This window comes from Seriola lalandi, unplaced genomic scaffold (assembly GCF_002814215.2).
Source record: "Seriola lalandi dorsalis isolate HSWRI2012SDOR001 ecotype SW California unplaced genomic scaffold, Sedor1 jcf7180002054901, whole genome shotgun sequence".
Lineage (NCBI taxonomy): Eukaryota > Metazoa > Chordata > Actinopteri > Carangiformes > Carangidae > Seriola > Seriola lalandi.
Genome location: NW_019525453.1, coordinates 2,202,360 through 2,221,943, shown reverse-complemented (window position 1 = coordinate 2,221,943; position 19,584 = coordinate 2,202,360). Strand labels below are relative to the sequence as shown.

At 39.9% G+C, this 19,584-nt stretch overlaps 3 protein-coding genes across 6 annotated transcripts; 2 read left to right on the top strand and 1 right to left on the bottom strand.

Annotated features, from left to right (window-relative positions):
* Window positions 1-639: 639 nt before the first annotated feature.
* Window positions 640-7,991, top strand: prpf39 (PRP39 pre-mRNA processing factor 39 homolog (yeast)). Of its 4 annotated transcripts, none has more exons than XM_087169615.1 (15): window positions 640-794; window positions 1,823-2,251; window positions 2,716-2,909; window positions 3,029-3,154; window positions 3,446-3,564; window positions 3,687-3,854; window positions 4,145-4,322; window positions 4,750-4,857; window positions 4,963-5,382; window positions 5,570-5,696; window positions 5,870-6,138; window positions 6,408-6,592; window positions 6,707-6,781; window positions 6,984-7,098; window positions 7,327-7,991. In XM_087169615.1, exons 1-15 carry the CDS (start codon window positions 782-784, stop codon window positions 7,414-7,416), a joined length of 2,616 nt encoding a protein of 871 aa, XP_087025741.1. In that variant the 5' UTR covers window positions 640-781; the 3' UTR covers window positions 7,417-7,991. The 4 variants fall into 4 exon arrangements, with proteins under 4 accessions (XP_087025741.1, XP_023285931.1, XP_023285934.1 ...); XM_023430163.2 differs by having other exon boundaries at window positions 6,707-6,790; XM_023430166.2 differs by having other exon boundaries at window positions 641-794; window positions 4,963-5,127.
* Window positions 7,992-8,475: 484 nt separating this feature from the next.
* faua (FAU ubiquitin like and ribosomal protein S30 fusion a) lies at window positions 8,476-10,364 on the top strand. Its single transcript, XM_023430269.2, has 5 exons — window positions 8,476-8,584; window positions 9,052-9,133; window positions 9,317-9,461; window positions 9,853-9,908; window positions 10,141-10,364. The coding sequence occupies exons 2-5, from the start codon at window positions 9,059-9,061 to the stop codon at window positions 10,264-10,266; spliced, it is 402 nt and encodes a 133-aa protein (XP_023286037.1). The 5' UTR covers window positions 8,476-8,584; window positions 9,052-9,058; the 3' UTR covers window positions 10,267-10,364.
* Window positions 10,365-10,700: 336 nt separating this feature from the next.
* On the bottom strand, window positions 10,701-12,791 carry fkbp3 (FKBP prolyl isomerase 3). The gene is made up of 7 exons (XM_023430268.2): window positions 12,671-12,791; window positions 12,223-12,324; window positions 11,913-12,014; window positions 11,689-11,824; window positions 11,453-11,520; window positions 11,254-11,351; window positions 10,701-11,066 (listed from the first exon to the last, which is right to left on the bottom strand). Exons 1-7 carry the CDS (start codon window positions 12,773-12,775, stop codon window positions 11,012-11,014), a joined length of 666 nt encoding a protein of 221 aa, XP_023286036.1. The 5' UTR covers window positions 12,776-12,791; the 3' UTR covers window positions 10,701-11,011.
* Between the last annotated feature and the right edge of the window lie 6,793 nt (window positions 12,792-19,584).

Genomic DNA, 19,584 nt, shown 5'->3' with positions numbered 1-19,584 from the left:
CCTCTATTTAAAAGTAAATATTAACAGTATTTTAACACTGATATGAATCCGATGGAGATGTAGCAAAATCTACCTAATGTAATCTATAACCTTTATACTGATATCAATATATAAAATCACAACAATATATTGGCTGATATTCATGTGTAAAACTATAGACAAATTATGTGGTTGTCTCCATCACTCATTTATAAAATATCGAGAAGATTACCTTGGTGGAAATAAAATTGCTATCTACTCATTACCAATGCAAAAACCATGTACTGTATAAACTGTATAATAAAAACTCACCAATTACTATTATCAAATCAGTTCGTGTAACTTCCATGTTGACAATGTCAGCCATTCAGTGTAAGTATCTACATGTTTTAGACATTTAAAGCCGAGCAGTCTACAAATCTCAACTGTATCCAAATGTACCTGCGGTTGGCTGTTTAGCAAAATGATTTAAGCTCTCTAATCCTTTCCTGTAATTTACTTGCACCTATAATCTTGTGACCTTGCACGTTGTATAAAATGGATAAAAAAATGTGTAATTGTAAAATGTTGTCAATGCCACACACAGACACAAACACGTAGACCTAACCACACACACACACAAACGCACACACACGCACGCACACAGGCACGCACACAGGCCGTTAGCTGAGCATGCGCACACTCTTCTTCAGTGCTTCCTTGAAGTTGATAAGAATGGTGGGCGAAGCGCGCCTGGTTGTTGTAGGTTAGATAAAGTGACTTCGAAAGCTGCACACAAGTTTACAAGATTGGCCAACATTTCATGGAAGATACTGGTAAGTTCCCAAAGCGTATCCTTATTTATGTATTTGGTGTTCCTTGGCTAGAAATGTGGCAATTCATCAGCTAGCTAACGCTAGCTACTAATGCTAGCTAACGCGGAGGAGCCGCCGGTGCCGTCTATTAACTGGAGATCGAGGCACATACTTAGCACGTTGTAGTTGCTGTAGTTATCACAGGGTTTACGAGATTATGGCGGTAAACAATCTCCGTCGTGTAAACTTTGTTAATATCACAGTATTAAGCTCAGGTATGTTGAGAATTGTAGTTAACTAACGAAAAGATTTGAGTTCACTTTCAACGTTACTGAACGAACGCTTATGCGAAGCTAACGTCGACCTCCGGTCACGTTTCTGCTGCGATAGTTTGCAGGAAATAGATAGGAGTCAAGGCCCAACTTCTGATTGAACTTTGACTATGCAAACAACCTCCCGGGTGCAACATGGCCTCGAGCAGCAAACAAGACTATCGTTAAAGCTACTATTAACCGATTTTGACGGAACACGTAGTCATCCTTTGCCTTTATGATATGGAGCTACGTGTCGCGTTATTTAAGTAACAGATCACGCGGATGCATTATTTTTAGTAGCCAAGTTAGGATTTAAGATAAAGCTGGCGTCCGTTTTAGTGTTAGAACAAGGAAGTATCCTGTTGCGCCGGCTACAGCCTCTGTCGGGGTGACCTTTTTTGGTGTGAAGCTAGTTAACTGAAAGTTAATGGTTGATGTTAATATGAGCGCCCCCAACTAAAAATATGGCACATGTGTTAGAATCATTAACGTACGAATTAAAAAAGTGTAAGGTGAGGAGCTGGGAAGTCGTGGAATCTGATGGCTTTTCCTAGGAAATAAAACTCCAGTATCTGCACTTTGAGGTGCTGAATACTTGATTTTCCAAATGGAATAATTGTCTGTGATATTAATACTATAACTAATGTGGTTGTATTATCTACCTTATATAAGCATACTGTTCCCTACTATAATTTTATTAGACTTGTATTGATAATCTGACCCGCCTTTCAACAGGCCTGCACCTCTCAGACGACACCATTACTGGAATGCTGGACACTGAGTCCCCTGCCATGGAGAGCAATGGGGATGCTTTTCTTCCTGACCTTCCTGTTCTAGGCCAAGCTGCTGACTGGGCCTTGGACCAGGTTGCTCCTGAGCCACTCACCAATATCTTGCCTGAGGACTCAGATGCGTCCCAGGATTCTGGGGTGCAACAGCAGCAACCAAACCAGCAGATGAATTCCACAGAGCTGGGATCTGTGGAGAAGGCTGTGGAGCAGTTTCAGCTTGCCAGTGCGCAGCTCTTCCGAGAGGAGCAGCCATTACAGCCCACAGAGGAAGCAGAAGAGCCATCAGAAAACAAAGCAGAGTCTGTGGACTCCGATCAACACAGCCAGGAGATGAATGTAGAGCCTGAGCCTACTGTACAGGATAGCATCCAAGGTAAAAAAAAAAAAAAAAAGAAAAAAGCTGGTGTTTAGTTGTTGCTATGTATATGATATATGTTAAGGCAAAGTTGTAACTAATGGCAGCAATAAAATAAATTGGAAATTGGGAGATTTAACATTGGCCAATGCATCCATTTTATTAAAAGAAAACAAAACTAGTTCCCTCAACTAAAGTGGTTAAAAACATTAAAAGGCCAATAGCCCATCTTTGATTGATATGTGCCATAGCATTAACTTTAAAAGATGCTATTGCTTACATAACACATAAGCAAATACATGATACAACATGTATTCATTTCCCAACTATATTGGCTAACCCTAACCCAGCAAGCAACATTTTTAAAAAAAAAAAAATTATAAAACTCAAATGTCACTGTTGGGCATTTAGTAGTAATTAAACAAATTTAGGGCTAATATCTTGCTAAATGCAACTTAATGATTCCCTGTTAACTTCCTCAGATGACACTGAGGTACCACAGGCGACGGAGGATGGCATGGAGCTGGAAGAACCATCCAAAGAGACAACAGAAGAATCGACTGTTCCAACAGAGCCACAGCTGCCCAGTGAGTTTGACAAACTCTTTAAAGGCTGTGAGGAGAACCCAGAAGACTTCAATGGTTGGGTCTACCTGCTGCAGTATGTGGAGCAAGAGGTAAGCGATTAAGATATATTCTTTTTGTATTTTTTTTTTTTATTTAACAAGGTAATCAAATTCATATTTTTACATAATATCATTCAGTCAATCTTTTTGTTGTTCCCTTTTCGTTGCAGAATGTCCTTACAGCTGTGAGAAAGGCATTTGATGTTTTCTTCCTACGCTATCCCTACTGCTATGGCTACTGGAAGAAGTATGCTGACATAGAGAAAAAGCATGAGAACATACAGGTTGCAGAAGAGGTAAATATAAATATCTTCTTGACATACACAGTTTTTTCTTTTAGAACATATGTTTTCTACTTTTTTTAACTGGAAGTGCTGTTACTTCCTGATCTAATAGTTCTGTTCTGGCACGTCCCTGTTACATAATATTATGTTAGTACACTGACACAAGACATGTGGTTGTACCTATGTTTTTACAGCAACGGTTCAAGTCATTAAGGCAGAGGGGCAAAGGGAGAGCCAATTTTATGAATGTTGTAAAATCTTTCTAGTCATTGACAGGCTTGTTTGTGTTTCATCACTCCAAAGGTGTACAGAAGAGGCTTGCAGGCCATACCTCTTAGTGTGGACCTGTGGCTGCACTACCTGACCTACATCAAAGAGAACTCAGACCCTAGTGACCCAGAGACTGAGGGACGCATTCGAGGGTGAGTAAAAGGCTCTTGTTATTTTTTAAGAAGGTATTGGTAGTTGTTGAACACCAATGGGCTAGAGAGACAACAAATAGTTGCATAACGTTGACAATCTTTCCTTTATTTTCTACCATTAGTGCCTATGAACATTCAGTGCTTGCGGCAGGCACAGACTTTCGCTCAGACCGTCTGTGGGAGTCCTTCATCAGCTGGGAGACAGAGCAGCAGAAGCTGGCTAACGTCACCGCCATCTATGATCGCATCTTGGGCATTCCAACCCAACTATATTCCCAGCACTTCCAGAGGTAGGGAGAAAGAACAGAAAAGGGCTTGGTGCTGTCATGTTGTGTCTGCTTTTTATCAGCTCCTCAGTTATACTCCAGAGGGACAGGTTCTGTGTAGTTGATTTATTTTTGAGTTATTTTTGAATGTAAACTAAAAATATCTTTGACCAGAATAGGGCCCTCTCTTTTGAAGCACTCAGCTCTACAGAACACAAACCTGAGATCTTTTTTCCTGTAAGCCATTTAGACTCTACATGTAACACTGTGATTTTTTTCAGCTGATTCTTATTTACATTTTTCAATCTTTGCAGGTTCAAAGATCATGTGCAGAACAACAACCCCAAACATTTCTTGTCGGAGCAGGAGTTTGTTCAGCTGAGGCTCGAGCTCTCCAAAGCCAGCTTAGCCATGGTCAGCAACGATGGGGAGACACCTGCTGCTGAGGAGGAGCTACCACCTGGTACAGAAGATCTTGCGGATCCTGCTAAGGTAGAAATCTAACCGCCAATCCTGCAGGGGAGAAAAATTTACAAAATTCCTGCTTGCAGGGGTTAGCAGGAGCTTGCCTGTTCTCCATGATGAAATGGAAAGAAAAATTTGTTCAGGTTTGAAGAGGTGTCTTTATGTCAGCAGCCAAGCCAATGAATGCCAGGGGGGGATTCAAGCTGGCATCCAGTCAGGGGCTCGTCCTAAAACTAAAAGGATCACCTGAGGCCCATTGACCCCAGCACCTGCACCCAGAGGCTGATATGCAGGGTGCATACATACCTCTCCCCTCTGCAGGCTTCTTTTCTCTGGCAAGCTCATGGTGATGTAAATCCTTGGCTGCAGGACTAGCAGTTTTTACAACAAGTGGAAAATGTGAAACATACACGAGGGTGTTGACGTTTTTTTTTTTTTGTGTGTTTCTATGTAGAGGGTGACAGAGATCGAGAATATGCGCCACAAAGTGATCGAAGTTCGGCAGGAGGTGTTCAACCACAACGAACATGAAGTCAGCAAGCGCTGGGCCTTTGAGGAAGGGGTGTGTGTCTAGTTTTCCTCCACCACAATGTTATTTGTTGGAAATGTTTTTTTTTCTTTGTATTCGTTGACACTGTATAATAAGCATTTATTCATGTCATTTTAGATTAAGAGACCATACTTCCATGTCAAAGCCTTAGAGAAGACCCAGCTCAACAACTGGAAGGAGTACCTGGACTTTGAGATTGAGAATGGGACTCCGGAGCGTGTGGTCGTTCTCTTTGAACGATGCCTCATCGCCTGTGCTCTCTACGAAGAGTTCTGGACCAAGGTAATGCCACCATTAACCTCTCTCTCACTCCCGCTACCTCCCTGCACTTCCCCCATCAACGATGATAATCACATCGACACAGTAAATCGTCCTGCACTCTCTTTGCGTGTAACGTTGATATGTGACTGTATCTGTTGTATTAGGGGATGGCCAGCTTGCCACACAAGATTTGACTGCAGCATTTGCCAACTACTACGTTGCATCTACTTCGTCTCCCACTACCTTACAGAAACTTATCTAATTGGTTCCATGAAGGTGCTGATGGGTTTACACAGAAAATTTCTAAAAACGATCTTGTCAATGAAGAAATTCACTGTTTCTGTCAACTGAAATTTTAGATGTAAAATGTGTTGTCTCTTTTGCCTTTCTCTTTCTCCTCTTTTCTTTTTCTCTGTCCTCTCCTGCGTTTCTTCCAACTCGCTTTCTCTTTTTCACTCTGAAGTATGCAAAATATCTAGAGAGCTACAGCACTGACGGTGTGAGACATGTCTACAAGAAGGCGTGTACCATCCATCTGCCCAAGAAACCAGCCATCCACCTGCTGTGGGCAGCCTTTGAGGAGCAGCAAGGTGAGTGACACTTATTCAAATCATCATGCAAATTGAACACAACAGTCAAATTAACCAAGGAGACTATGAGGAACTAAACGTGTAGATATTGACACATGGTCCAAAAACACCATATTCCTGTGATTTGACTTGAGGTCCGCCATGTTCACAGTATTCTGCTTTTCTTTGCCCAGGGAATGTAGAGGAGGCGCGTGGCATCCTGAAATCCCTGGAGGTGGCAGTTGCAGGACTGGCAATGGTGCGCCTTCGTAGGGTCAGTCTGGAGCGTCGCCATGGTAACTTGGAGGAAGCTGAGGCACTGTTAAGGGAGGCCATGGAGTCTGCGAAGAACGCTACTGAGACATCGTTTTATGCTGTGAAGCTGGCCAGGCAGCTGATGAAGGTGCAGAGAAGTCTGAGCAAAGCCAGGAAGGTGCTGCTGGAAGCTATTGAAAAAGACCATGTAAGGAACTTCTTGATCGCTTCTTTGATAGACACATGCTTACATGGCTGATTTAAAGGTCTGAACAATGACTCTGCAAACCCTTATTGAAGCCTGAAATGTTGCCATTTGGCCAGTAAAGGTCTACAGGCCAACTCTACCAACATCATTTTACTCATCTCTTCTCACCTTTTTTTTACCTTTCTTGTGAATAAAGTGAATATTCCAGCTATTCCCTACTACACTGCATGTGTTGTGAGTTAGATGCTGATATCTTTATGGCTTTACAGACGAGTCCAAAACTGTATCTAAACCTCCTTGAGCTGGAATACAGTGGGGACGTGACGCAGAACGAGGCAGAGATCATGGCTTGTTTTGACCGAGCCCTGAACAGTCCGATGCCCCTTGAATCCCGCCTCCTCTTCTCCCAGCGCAAGGTCGAGTTCCTTGAGGACTTTGGAAGTGACATCAATATGTGAGTTTTGTGTTACTTTTAGAAAGACAGTAATGGCTATTGTATTTTTTGTTTTTTTTTTGCATTTATTTTGTAATGTTTGATGAAAAAGTTTCATTCTTTTAAATCTCTTAGGCTTGTGGCTGCATATGAGGAACAGCAGAAACTACAGAAAGAAAGCGAACCCACAAAGAGGAAAGCTGAGAACGGGTATGACAGGTGGATAATGGAACAGGGCTTGGGTCATTTCAACACATCACCAATATTTTTCACAAGTTTTCTGAAATAACTTTAATAACTTACTGATTGTGTCCCGTATTTGGGACAATCCGCTCAGGGATGTAAGAGGCTATATTTCTTGATGAAATACTTGTCAAGGGAATTTGCTGACATGAACCTACTTTGTCTGCAGTTCTCAGGAACCTGACGCCAAGAGACAGCGTGTGGATGACAGTTCCTCGGGTGCAGCTAATGCAATGACAGACATGCAGGCAAACAACTCTGCATATAACTACAACTGGTACCAGGTACGTTTCATGCCCTTGGTTTCAGTTCTTTTTCTGACCAAGCATGAATGGCCGTTTACAATATCTGTGTATTTTCTAGAGAACTTATTGCAATGAGAATGGGCTGATAAAGCTGTACCACAAATAAGCTCATGTTATGTTATGTTATGTTATGTTATGTTATGTAAAGCCTGTTGAAAATGCCATTGATCAAGGTAATTGATGAGCTTTTCTTTTTCTCCTTTTTAGCAACAGTACGGTGGTTGGGGACAGAACTCCTGGGGGCAGTACAACCAGTATGCCCAGTATAACCAGTACTACCCCCCTCCTCCTACATGATTGACAAAATCCTGACATGAAGATGGAGACTTGGAGAAAATCATCCTTTCTGACCTGCCTACATCTCTGAACATGAACAGGGCTTCTTAACACGGTGTCATGGATATTTCAGTCCAACTACAGAAGCTGATTTGTTCCTCCTTTATGGTTTAGAGTGTGCTTATCAGTTAAATTACACTTTGTAGCCATTGGTCGGAGTATAATAAACTTGGCCCTCCATGGCAGTCATGTTGACCAGTCATGTTTAAAAAGAATTAATTGCTACATTCATCATCTCCAACTCTGGCTGCTTTTTTTGAGGTTCTTTAATGCATGTTATTTGTGAAGGCAGAGTTATTTTTCCCTATTACAAAAGCTTTTTAATTTTTAGATCGGATGACATAGTTTGGTCTCTTTCTTTGTGTTTAAGATTTAAACTTGTAAAGGAGGCATTCATTGATGTACCTCTGAGTCATGTGTTTCTCCCTCCCAAATGGAAAGATTTTTAATATTTCATGGTTATGTTTCCATAAAGAGAAATGAAGAGTTCCTTGTTTTTTGACTTGATTTCATAATAAAGAGATTGATATCCTGAAGTGTCTCTCTTTGATTTAAATGTCCTCCAAGGGTCACTGAAGTTCTCATGAGCTCTTTAGAGACATTATACACACGATCCTTCAATAAAGTATGCATTTTAAAGTACAGCAATGATCTTTTCCACGTTTGCCTGTCCATGTGCAAATGACCAGAACCTTGTAGTGTAATAAAAAAATGAAATGTTGCTAGTTACGACAGTATTGTACTGGTTGTGAAAGTGAAGGCGTCATTTCCACTGCTGAGTCACGTTAAGGAATTGATCCATAGCCCAAAACTATAAAAATGTTCAAATGGATGTCTCGAGAATTTCTTCTGTCTGTAATCCACTATTCAGCATCTCTTTGGGCAGATATACTGATTACTGACTTTACGGATTTACTTAGGTATTTTTTTAAGGCCTGTTGAAATGAAATATAGTGGATTATTGCCAACTTTTATGAAGCAAAAGCCAATAATCGATCTGCATCGCGCTCCAAAGTGCAACGGGCGTGGCTACAGAGGCCACTAGGCCTACGTAAACCCGCACATGCGCAGTGTCGGACCTTAAACAGCCCTTTTTATGCCTAGCGTTGAACGACTAGCATCAAACGAGGTAAGGCCTGTGCAATATAAGTGAAAAATCCTTATTATGTAAAACCCCGATAGGTTTTGGTAGGTAAATATAGCTCCTATAACATCATTTATCATAAGTTACATTTTATTTTGAACAGTTTGGAGAAATTCCACGTGTTTTTATGCTATTTTATGAAACGCATGCCCCATGTGGCTAGTTAAGCTAGCGTAGCATTAGCTGCACACCAGTAGAGAAGTCTGCTTGAGCTCCCGGCACGTTGCTTTGTGCTGGTTCCTTTTAGTTTTCGACTTGGCAGGTTTTTGATAGGGTGCATTTTGTGGTGAAAATTTCACGCTGGAGTGACTTAATTTCAAATACAGCGAAACACGGCGTGTTTGTTAGCAAGTGTTAGCTGTCACGGATAAATCTAACGCCACTGGCTGATTTCCGCGTTTCAAACATATTTAATGATTATAATCGGCCCTGTATGTCATTTTTTCTTCCAGCATCAAGATGCAGCTCTTCTTGCGTGCCCAGAACACTCACACCCTTGAGGTGACCGGACAGGAAACTGTTGGACAGATCAAGGTAAATGTCTGGAAGTTTGGTCGAATTGGTGAATACGCCAAACTTTTGGTCTCGGTCATATTTTTTTGATCACTGCTGTTGTTTGTCGTTTGATGGGTTTCTAAAGCAGATACTTATTTAAACCCAAATATAATTTTAACATGGAATGGTTTATGAAAATCGCTCTTCTTTGTCGTCTCCCAGGCCCATGTCCAGTCTCTGGAGGGTCTCCTTGTCGAGGATCAGGTGCTGTTGCTTGCTGGATGCCCACTGGAGAATGATGCCTCCCTGGCATCTTGTGGAGTGTCAGAGCACTGCACCCTGGAGGTAGCTGGCAGGCTGCTGGGAGGTCAGTATACAAACGCAACCGTAACTGCATGTTTTTCCACCTGAGAGGCAGTTTACAAGCTGGCCTGTCTGCACAGGTGATATGTCATAAGCCAGTGCTTCTTGATGCTCACATCTTCAATTTTACTTAAATGCCAAATCGGCGCTTGTCTGGAGTATACTGCCTGCCTCATGTATAGCGATTAAACTATCGCATCTGTAGCAGAAGCCAAGACAACCAAGATTGTCAATGTTGAATGCACGAATAGAGAGAGAGAGAGAGATGTTTCAGAAGACTACTGCCCCCACACAAAGTGTTATTATACTGTAGATACATTATTGTCTGAAATTTTAGGACTTGAGTTTTCTCCAAAATGTCCCAATAATGCCTCTCTATTTTCCCCCTCCACCAGGTAAAGTCCACGGTTCTCTGGCCCGTGCTGGAAAAGTGAGGGGACAGACACCCAAGGTAAGGAAATCCCTTTCCCCCTGCCTGTCATGTTCTAGTATGATTTTAAACCCATGAATTTACACCTTTTAATAAGCTTAATATCAGACATCTTGCACTTTTAATGTAATTTGCTTATATGTGAAAATGGCTTTCACATCTTCTGTTAAAGATGTGAATGTGCTAGTAATTGTGAATGTTATATTATGAACTTGGAAAAATGACAAAATATCTTTGCTGTGACATTGTTCAGGTTGACAAGCAGGAGAAAAAGAAAAAGAAGACTGGCCGCGCCAAGCGTCGCATCCAGTACAACAGGCGCTTTGTGAACGTTGTGCCCACCTTCGGTAAGAAGAAGGGACCCAATGCCAACTCCTAAATGCTTCATTGCCCCACAGGAGAAGCATGATTGCTATCCATTGATTTTTACCAAGTTAAATGTTGTCCTGTACAGAATAAAATTTGGCTTGGATAGAATGAGTGTTGTGTGATGTGTCCTGCAATGGAAGTTTGGTTCTTTATCAAACCAGTAGCTTTTTTAGTTAAGTTTCTTTTAAAAAAACACTATTGGAACTCAAATCTCCCAATACATGACTGGTTATAATTACTATACAAGTCTAACTCTTCAAATCACAATTTGTGGTATCTAATGGTTTGCCAGATGCTCTGTTTGTGATCTACTCGCTTACTTTATTTTAATTAAATGTATAAGTACTCTGCAACTAATGGTGTGGATGATTAACACACTATACACATCCATTCATATATACTACTGTGACTGGTTATTTAGAAAATGAACACCAGAAAGCAATCTTGTCATTCTGTATGAACCAAGTCCATGAAACAGGTTTATTCATCATTTACATTGTACATGCAAAAGAACAGAACAAAAAAAAAAAGTCTCAGTGCGTCTCATATGTACATTATTGACAAGCCATCTCATTTTGGCCAAAAACTTAACGTAATAACTGGTCATTATTTCTTCTTACTCCAACCTGTTGTACATAATGTGAAAGGAGACAAAGTGCAGAGAAACTGGGCACAGCACAATCAAAATGCCATTGTAAGTTTAATCTTTACAGCGGGGCTTTCCAATGTGATGCATGCTGGCCAATGTTTGTCAGTTAATCCACAGCCACAAGCTCAACTTCAAAAATCAGCTTTGCATTGGGTGGAATTCTGATAGAGCTGGAGTTAAGGAGAAGATCAAGTCAATGCAAAATGAAATCATTAAAAACATGAACCTGATAGTGATCTCCTGTGTTGGCAGGAAAATTTGAAAAACCATCACATTACACTTCAAATGTATTCATATTTACACAACATGCACAAAGTGGGACATTTAATCAGCCAAAGAAAAGGATACTTGGACTCTGGGAGACCCTTCTTTCCATAGGCCCACTCTGATTCAATCTCCACACGAGCCGTTTCACCCTTGCTCATTGTTAGAAGGGCCTCATCCCACTGGAAATAAAGGATTACTGATGATGATGCAGTGGAGAGATTTGTCACTTTGAGAAACAGAGAAATCTGGATGCACAGAGCAAAAAACAGGATGGACTTACTCCTCTAATGACTCTGCCCAAGCCGACCTTGAAGCTCAGGGGTTTGGCCTGCTTCTTCTTTCTGGCTGCTGTGGTGAGAGAAGTACAGTAATGGTTTAAACCTGAGCACAGAATCTTCATCATAGGATTTTATCTGCATCTATAATCATAAAAATGTATGCACTGAATTTTAAAAGCTTCCTCAAATGGACCATGTTTGGGATGGAGTATCATTTTAAGGTGCAAGTCTGTCATACCTGTGGGAATATTGGTGTCAAACACAGTTCCATCCTCCAAGGTACCAGTGTACCAGCAGCTCACAGTCTCGCCTTTCTTTGGGAAGTTTGTCTTGTCACCTTTCTTAAGCACTGACTTGGTGTACTTGGGCGGACCCTGGGAAAGGCAATGCAGGAACAGTTAATAATAGTTTTTATATTGTATATGCAAAGCAGAAGTGAACACTAACATCCTGGACCAGTACCTCATCCACCACCTCTGTCTTGACTTCTTTTGGCTTTTCTTCAATTTTGACAGCTTTAACCTGCTCAGTCACTTCTTCTATTGGTTCTGTGCCTTTAAACCTCTGCAAAGACAGTACAACACAGACAGACACACACACACAGACAGACAGACACACACACACACACACACACACACACACACACACACACACAGACACAGACACACAGACACAGACACACACACAGTCTGGATTAGGTTGTCAACCAAACCAGTGTACACAATCCCCAGTGATGCTGCGTCACTATGTGTAACAAATGACCATCACTTACTTTGCTCTCAAAAAGCTGATTGTAGGCAATGATCAGTTGTTCTTTCTTTGCTGTTTTGGCAACATTTTTTATGTTTCCCAGCAGCTTGTGCTCATTGAGAAACTGTAGGAGAAAGTGCAAATAGAAGGGTTAGCGTCATTTAACCATGTGTGCACTCCTGCTCAAAACAATGACAGGTATAAGAAGTCATGTCAGTCAGTAAATGTCACTGTTTCTGCTCCTGGTCAGATGAAATAATGAGTTTTCAGTTATGGCTTTTTTCCTGAAATGAGCAGGGCTCCTTTGTATAATATGTATTGTTGTAAATCCTGCCTCGCCAGATGCTAAACAGCAGTTGTAGCTCCCCTTAGCTAGCCATGCAGCATGCTGCAATTCCCAGAGAGCGTTAACACTTAAACCTACAAATACTCAAACTGGAATCATGAAGACACTTAAGGGATAAACATACCGAGTGGGCTGCATTGTCCTGAATGAACTTTATAATGTCTTTTTTTGGTAAATCGTCACTTTTTAGTTGCTCATCGCTCCAGTCCCGTGTTGGTACAGCCGCCATTTTGAGAGGCGAACTGATAAACTTTGACCCCTCCTGGCGTATTTTAAAAACTGCAACCACAGAAACACTTTGGTGCAACACTACTTTGGTACTGTGGCTCAACTAATCATTTATAAATAACAAACATTACATTTTTGGACGATAAGAATGATATTGATTTAAAAAACTATTTATTTTGAACCTCTTTATTTTAATGATGCAAATGTACCAAAAAGAAAACAACGTGTGGTTTACATGCTGTAGTAGCCTATACAACAATTCAAAAATTGTATTCAGACAATTAAGTATTCAGACATTATATTGATTCATAACATTGACTGAAGAATAGTAAAGCAATAAAAAAAGTAGAAACTTGTGAAGCCATAAATATTTGTCTTTAATGTCTTTGTTGTTTGATACACAGTATAGTTATATTTTGTCTTGTTGAAATAGGCAACTTAGAATATTTTTATTTCATTGTCCTTATTTATCTGATGCATCTTAGTTTATCATATTTTGTACGTATTTCCCATATCCTCTCTACTTTGTATCTTATTACAGAAGTTTTGATTGATTGTTTCTTCCATTTTCAGTGTTCAATACTCAATCAATAGGCCTACTTTAAATACTTGAAATACGATGAACTGGAAATATGATAAACTGGATAATGCTATGAATAATAAAATATTTGATAAAAAAACAAAACATTAGTGCTTTATTGGTAAGTCCAATTGGTGAGTCCCTTGTATTATATATTTTTAATTTAGCTCATGGATTGTCACTTGATACTCTGAGCAAAGCTAGTCAACATTTATGCTGAATCATGACCCAATCATCAAATCAATAAGACGCTCACAAATTGTAAAAGTGTATCTGTGGTTAAATGAGGGATATACTAATTATTTTAACGGTGGGTTACAACTCTCTGAGGTGAGTGTCCTGCCACCTAGTGGACAAATATAAGTGTAACTTTCCAGGCGATGACACTGTACACTCGTACAGATATATGTGCCTGTGTGGCTTAAATCAACTTTGGCCAATCCAATAGTTAGAAATGGAAAAAGAAACGCATGAAGAGAAAAATAAAGAACAGGCCAAACATTACAAAACTTTACATCGCCAAAGAACCTCTTTAATCAAATTCTATTGTAAAACCAATGATATTTAAATCTGTTCTATTCATTAAAAAAAGCTTTGCTACACTTAATAACTTGTGTCACGTTGTCAGGTAATAATCTGTGAAGGGAAAATCCTGATTCTTTATTAATAAAATAGATAATTTTCTCTGGAGAGGCCATAACTTTCCAGTAACAAACTATGTAAAAAATGACCTGTTTTGTTCTATGTAAATAAATACCGTAGATAGTCTGTATGGCAGCTCATTATAGTAAAAGTAAGTTGTTTCTCAGTAACCTCTGTTTGACAGAAAACAGAAGAGTTTTACTAAAAATATCTTCCATTTCCACTTTCCCCCAACCTTCTTGCACTTGTTCAAACTTCCTTTGTTTACATTTGTTCATAGCCCATGACCATATTAATGTTTCAGCTTTTATAGTCATATTTGTAATACATTACCCTGTTTCAGCCGTTGCCCTGATTCAGCAGTGAATGGCTGCGTACACGCCTCCTTTCCTTTTGTGTCATTCTGTGTGCTGCGATACATAAAACAGAACAAATTTAACTGCATCCCTCATCTGATGCTCCTCCACACAGAGTATTCAGTCATTAACAGAACAATGATATCCACTGTAAAGTTCATTTTTAAACCTCTACATTTATTTTAGGATTTGATGAATGAAAAACTAGGACTTCAATGTACAATCCAACATAACTCTCTATCACCCTCAAGTGCTCTATAAAGTTTTCTTCTTCTGATAATTGGCAAACAGCCTCAGGGGCGTCAGCACTACCTTCTGGACTGAGTTCTTCTGTTTCTTATTCTGTAGTTTTGGGAGATAAATTTTCATATTAATTTTCACTGTAATTGCAAATGTTTACGAAGTGTGAAAGCTGTACATATTGCTGATCGGATGAATAATGCAGCTGCTCAAATTTTATGTACACTTTAATCATTTGCTACAAGGAAAATTAGCTTACACTGTTTTTTTTATTGCGTCTGTGTATTTGTTTTTTTCCTTATTCAAGATTTATGGTTTCTCATCTTTTGATCTTGATTTTGACATTTCACAACCACAACCGTTGAGATAAAAATCAAATTAAAAAAATAAGTTCCAACTGTTATCATCCTTTCTCTTGATACAAGTGCTTTAATCTCCTCACTCAGTTATCATGGTACAACACCCAAATGAAGATTTCTATTATTCCAGAGTAGGGTTTTCTGAGCAGTAAAAGTAAACAGGTAGCCTTTAATAGATGATTAAATATTCAGTTTTCAGTGATTAAGTGTGTGTCTCACTACGTTTCCCAACCAGCCAGGTACTGTAGCTTTATTTTATGAAGCAATAGTCTCATGTGTTGTGTCAGATTTCAGCTGCCTGCTGCCTTTCTCACTTAACATGTCAATCTCATCTTTTTTGCATCACCCAGCCTTTCTCTTTTTGCCCTGCTGTTCTACTGTAAATCTAGGATTCATGCATCAACAGCAAGAGATCTAGCATAAAAAGGCCTTCATAAATGTTTCTCATAACTGACCTTGCTTGCTTCTATTCATCAATAACCTTGAAAAGCTGTGCAATGACGATGATGATGATGATGATGATGATGATGATGATGATGATGATGATTTGCCACCACTATACTTAGCTGTAGAACAGGGTCATGCTGAGTTTTTACCCTGGTTGGTTACTAGGCAACAACAGTGACACTGGGTGAGAAGCTCATGAGGAAGAGGAGAGGGCTAATTATCTCTTTAGAGGAAATCTCCCAGGTCTCATTTCATCTTCTACAGTGCCTGTGAAGAAGAGATTGTTACGGCAGCACAAAGTGTGGAGGTGAGTAGGCTTCAGGAGAACTGAAATCATATTACAACTCTGTACTTTATAAAACACGAAGAAAAAAAAGACTGAAAAATGAGCTTCTGGCACCTTTTGATATTTTGACATGACGTCTTCTTTATAGTGACATACATAGAGCTAATATTTATCTGCATATAGTACAACCACTTTTTCGTTAACACTTGGCCAGGGGGCATATACTTAAATCGCTTTTTCTTATTTTTTCTTTGTCTCATTCTTATGCCGCCTGCGTAATGTTTGCTTTTGCATTTGGAGTGATGAGCATCCCTCTCACTGTTATGATGAAACTTGCATCACAGGAAGTTTCAGGAGAAAAGAAAAGGCGATTGAGGATCATGCCTGGTGTATCGTGTTGTGATGAAGTATTTCTTAGGAATGCAAAGCTGAGAAGCTTAAACGAGCTCACATATCAAACGACGGAGGAATCTAATTTGATGCAGCTCCTGAGAGCTCTTCACATCTACAGGTTACACGAACAAGTGATGCAAATTCTCCAAGATGTGCCTCTCTGCGCAGAGACTGCAAACAATACAATCCTAAAGTCATGTTTGCACAACTGTGCACTTAGTTACACTCCATCACTCCATGCACCATCAGTCAAATTGTATTGAACAGGCTTTATTTGAGCATTTTGTGGTTAACGCACTGACAATGTTTATACATTATAAGCAAGATATAAGCAATTAGACAATATGGGGAATGGGTGAATTTATAATTGAAAATGTTTTAGTAGTAGTTACCTTGATTTTGATTACTATAAGCCCCTTTCATGGCAGAGTTTGTCGATCGTTTATGTTACTAATAACTTTACACTACCTTTTATGATATGTAAGCAATGTATGATGGGAAAAAAAGTGTCTTATCCACCAACAGCAAACAAGATATTGTTAGGTTGAGAGGTTGATACTACTGCCATCACATTTAACCCTAATATCTGCAGTTTTTCAATAAGATAATCTATCATTCCTCAGAGTAATAGTAGAGCTGACATTGACCTCCCACGATAACAGCTGGGTGTGTTACAGTTTGCCGCCAAGCGTATAAATCAACGTATTTGAGAAGCTATGAATTAGCATGTGTTCAGACCCTAACAGTGACAGATTGGTGTAACATTAAAAACATTAGGACACATATATAATTAAAGATTTAATCAAAATTGTTGAAATATGGTCTGCAAATTTATGTATTCTTTTATTCATTTGTTTATTAGCACTATTAGCGCACTATCTATCTATCTATCTATCTATCTATCTATCTATCTATCTATCTATCTATCTATCTATCTATCTATCTATCTATCTATCTATCTATCTATCACGGTTACTGCAGTCACCATGTTCAGTCTGACTGCAGTAACAACCTTGAACCTCAGGGGGGTAGTATGCACACATTGTTAATATGGGTGAATCAGGGTCTGTTGCATGGTTACTAAAGATTGATATTTTCAATATATGAGCTTTACAATAAGGCTTGACAGCAGGGAAAATGGCCATGATTCATCCTGTTGAAGAGCACAACAGTAACAAACACCATAAACAGTGTAAATAAATGACAAGTGCATGGTGAGGGGAAACAAAGTGCAATGCTGCTTTTCTGTAGAGTCAACAATTCACTGTCAAGGTGTGTGGATGGTGCTAATTTAGTGTTTATGGAAAAAATGCTCAGTTTTTAATCTGTTTATCTGAAGAAAAAAAACACACACATTCTGTTTGTGTAACCATTCATTTACTAGTTTCCTTGTGTAAAAGAAATCCTTGTGACTAATATGAAGTGATGTGCGTACCTTTCTTTCTTTTTTTTGGACCAGTTTTATTTACCATTGAAATCAGTGTAAGTACAGGAGAAAATATTACTTATGGCCATCATGCCATTCTTTTTAGATTTAACAATGCTTTTCGAATCTATTCATTTGCAGGCCTTGAATTTTCTTATCAACCTCCCCTCTTATCTACTTGCAACAAACACCCTGAGGGTAAATTTGATTAATTTTACAAGTTTAAATGAAAAAGAGCAACAGGGACAGAGAGGCAGGACAAAAGTCAGCGAGGTCAGATGGTTAGTCATTTGTATTGTCAAACAATGTAATTACTTCCAGAGCTATGTTACAAACCTTAAATACCAGTTAGGAGCAAGCGGGACTTGAAGATATCATTTGCCCCAGCAGGAGCCAAACAGCCAGTGTACAGCTTCTTTTTTTTTTTCACATTTCCACTCCCCCCTCCTACTCACACTAGTGGAATTAAAGGCTTTCATAATGGAAATCATCCCTTGGTGGCCTTGGTCCACTGTGGATAATGTGTTTTCTGCTCAGAGCCTAATAAGCTCCCTCTAAGCCATATGGCAAACTGGGTTCACCTGCCTGTGCCCTGGGCTGCGAGAACACATCTTTAACTTCATAAGGAATATGATTCATATGCTGCTGCAGCTCAAACCAACAGCTTACACCTCATATAAAGTAGGCAGGCAGGTAGGCAGAGCATCTCCAGGGTGCTCTGTCAGAGTGGAAGGTGGGGGAAGTCAACGGCTGAAAACTCTGCCAACATGGAAAGTTGGAACCGTAACCTTTTTCCAAAACTGCATAACATATCCATAACTTATATCTGTGTATCCTGGGAGGAGAGCAAAGGTTTGATGAAGGTGCAGTATACCAGGTGCGTTGGTCAACAGGGAGCGTGGAGCTTTCTCAGACACATGCTCCTGGTATCATCATGCAGCAAGGAGCTCTCCATCCAACAAGCTGCACCAGGAACATTTGGAACATTTCCAATCCAGAGCTTAGCCTGCAGATCTGTAGTCTCAGTACTAGCCCGCGCCTGCCCTGTCAGATCTAATCTCTTGGCTGCATGCCGTGAAATGGGGCTTATTAAGAGTTTAACTGAGATCAGCCCAACCCCGATCTGAGGCGTGCCAAGAAAAAGGGAAATCACTCACCTGAAAAATCTCAAAATCACGAGAACTGGGTGGCATAAGGGGTTGATATCCGCCACAAGAGGCTTTGCTGTACACCACTACATGCTCTCTGCCTTCTGTCTCCAAGATACATCATCTGTTAACGGCTAATGAGAAACCAAAGAGAAAAGATGGATTTGAAGTTTCAATTGGAAGTGGTCCCAGTATGATATCTCAAAGGGCTTAAAGGGACAGACTTGTGAGCCACATGCTTCCAAAACCCTTGTCTCCTTATATTACTCTCACGCTGTCTGTTTGCATTTAAACACTGAGATTCCTGACTTCATCCTCAGTGCAAATTATACATTTAAAACACTGAATTATAACTTCATCCTTAGCTCTGTCTATGTCCACAGCTCATAATTTCCCTGTTCTTATACCTGAAAAATACTGTTTGTTATAACTGCAGCAGTGGAAGGTTCACTTAGTCTGTCTCTTGCCTGAATTCAGTATAAAAATATGCACAATAGAGCAATTACATTCCAGGCTGACACTTTCCCCTCAAAATTACATTTATATACCACAAATTTGCAACAGCAAAATTCACAGAAAAGTAGTGCTGCCTGAATTATTTTTTGCAGAGCAAAAGACACTGCTGTAGGGACGGCAGTGTCTGTCTGTTGGTCTGTCAGGCGATCCACCACTTTGGCCCAGTCTAAAATATCTCAACAACTTTTGCACGAGTTACCATAAGATTTTGTGCAGACATTAATACTTCCTCGATGATGAAACCTATGGACATTTGTGATCTGATGTTTCCTCTTGCACCACCACAAGCTTCACATTTGTGGTTTAAGGAGAAATGTCTCAGGATTCCCTTGAAATTTGGTCCACACGTTCATGTTCCCGTCAGGATTTATTTATAATAACTTCGGTGATCCTTGAACCTTTGATTTAGCGTCATCA

Coding starts and splice junctions, on each gene's coding strand:
- fkbp3 (XM_023430268.2), bottom strand. CDS start 12,775: ATGGCGGCTGTACCAACACGGGACTGGAGCGATGAGCAACTAAAAAGT. Junction 12,015..12,222: donor ATCAGCTTTTTGAGAGCAAA/GTAAGTGATGGT, acceptor CTGTCTTTGCAG/AGGTTTAAAGGCACAGAACC. Junction 11,067..11,253: donor AAGGGTCTCCCAGAGTCCAA/GTATCCTTTTCT, acceptor CAGCTCTATCAG/AATTCCACCCAATGCAAAGC.
- prpf39 (XM_023430163.2), top strand. Junction 2,910..3,028: donor TGCAGTATGTGGAGCAAGAG/GTAAGCGATTAA, acceptor TTTTCGTTGCAG/AATGTCCTTACAGCTGTGAG. Junction 5,697..5,869: donor AGCCTTTGAGGAGCAGCAAG/GTGAGTGACACT, acceptor TTCTTTGCCCAG/GGAATGTAGAGGAGGCGCGT.
- faua (XM_023430269.2), top strand. CDS start 9,059: ATGCAGCTCTTCTTGCGTGCCCAGAACACTCACACCCTTGAGGTGACC. Junction 9,134..9,316: donor AAACTGTTGGACAGATCAAG/GTAAATGTCTGG, acceptor GTCGTCTCCCAG/GCCCATGTCCAGTCTCTGGA. Junction 9,909..10,140: donor TGAGGGGACAGACACCCAAG/GTAAGGAAATCC, acceptor GACATTGTTCAG/GTTGACAAGCAGGAGAAAAA.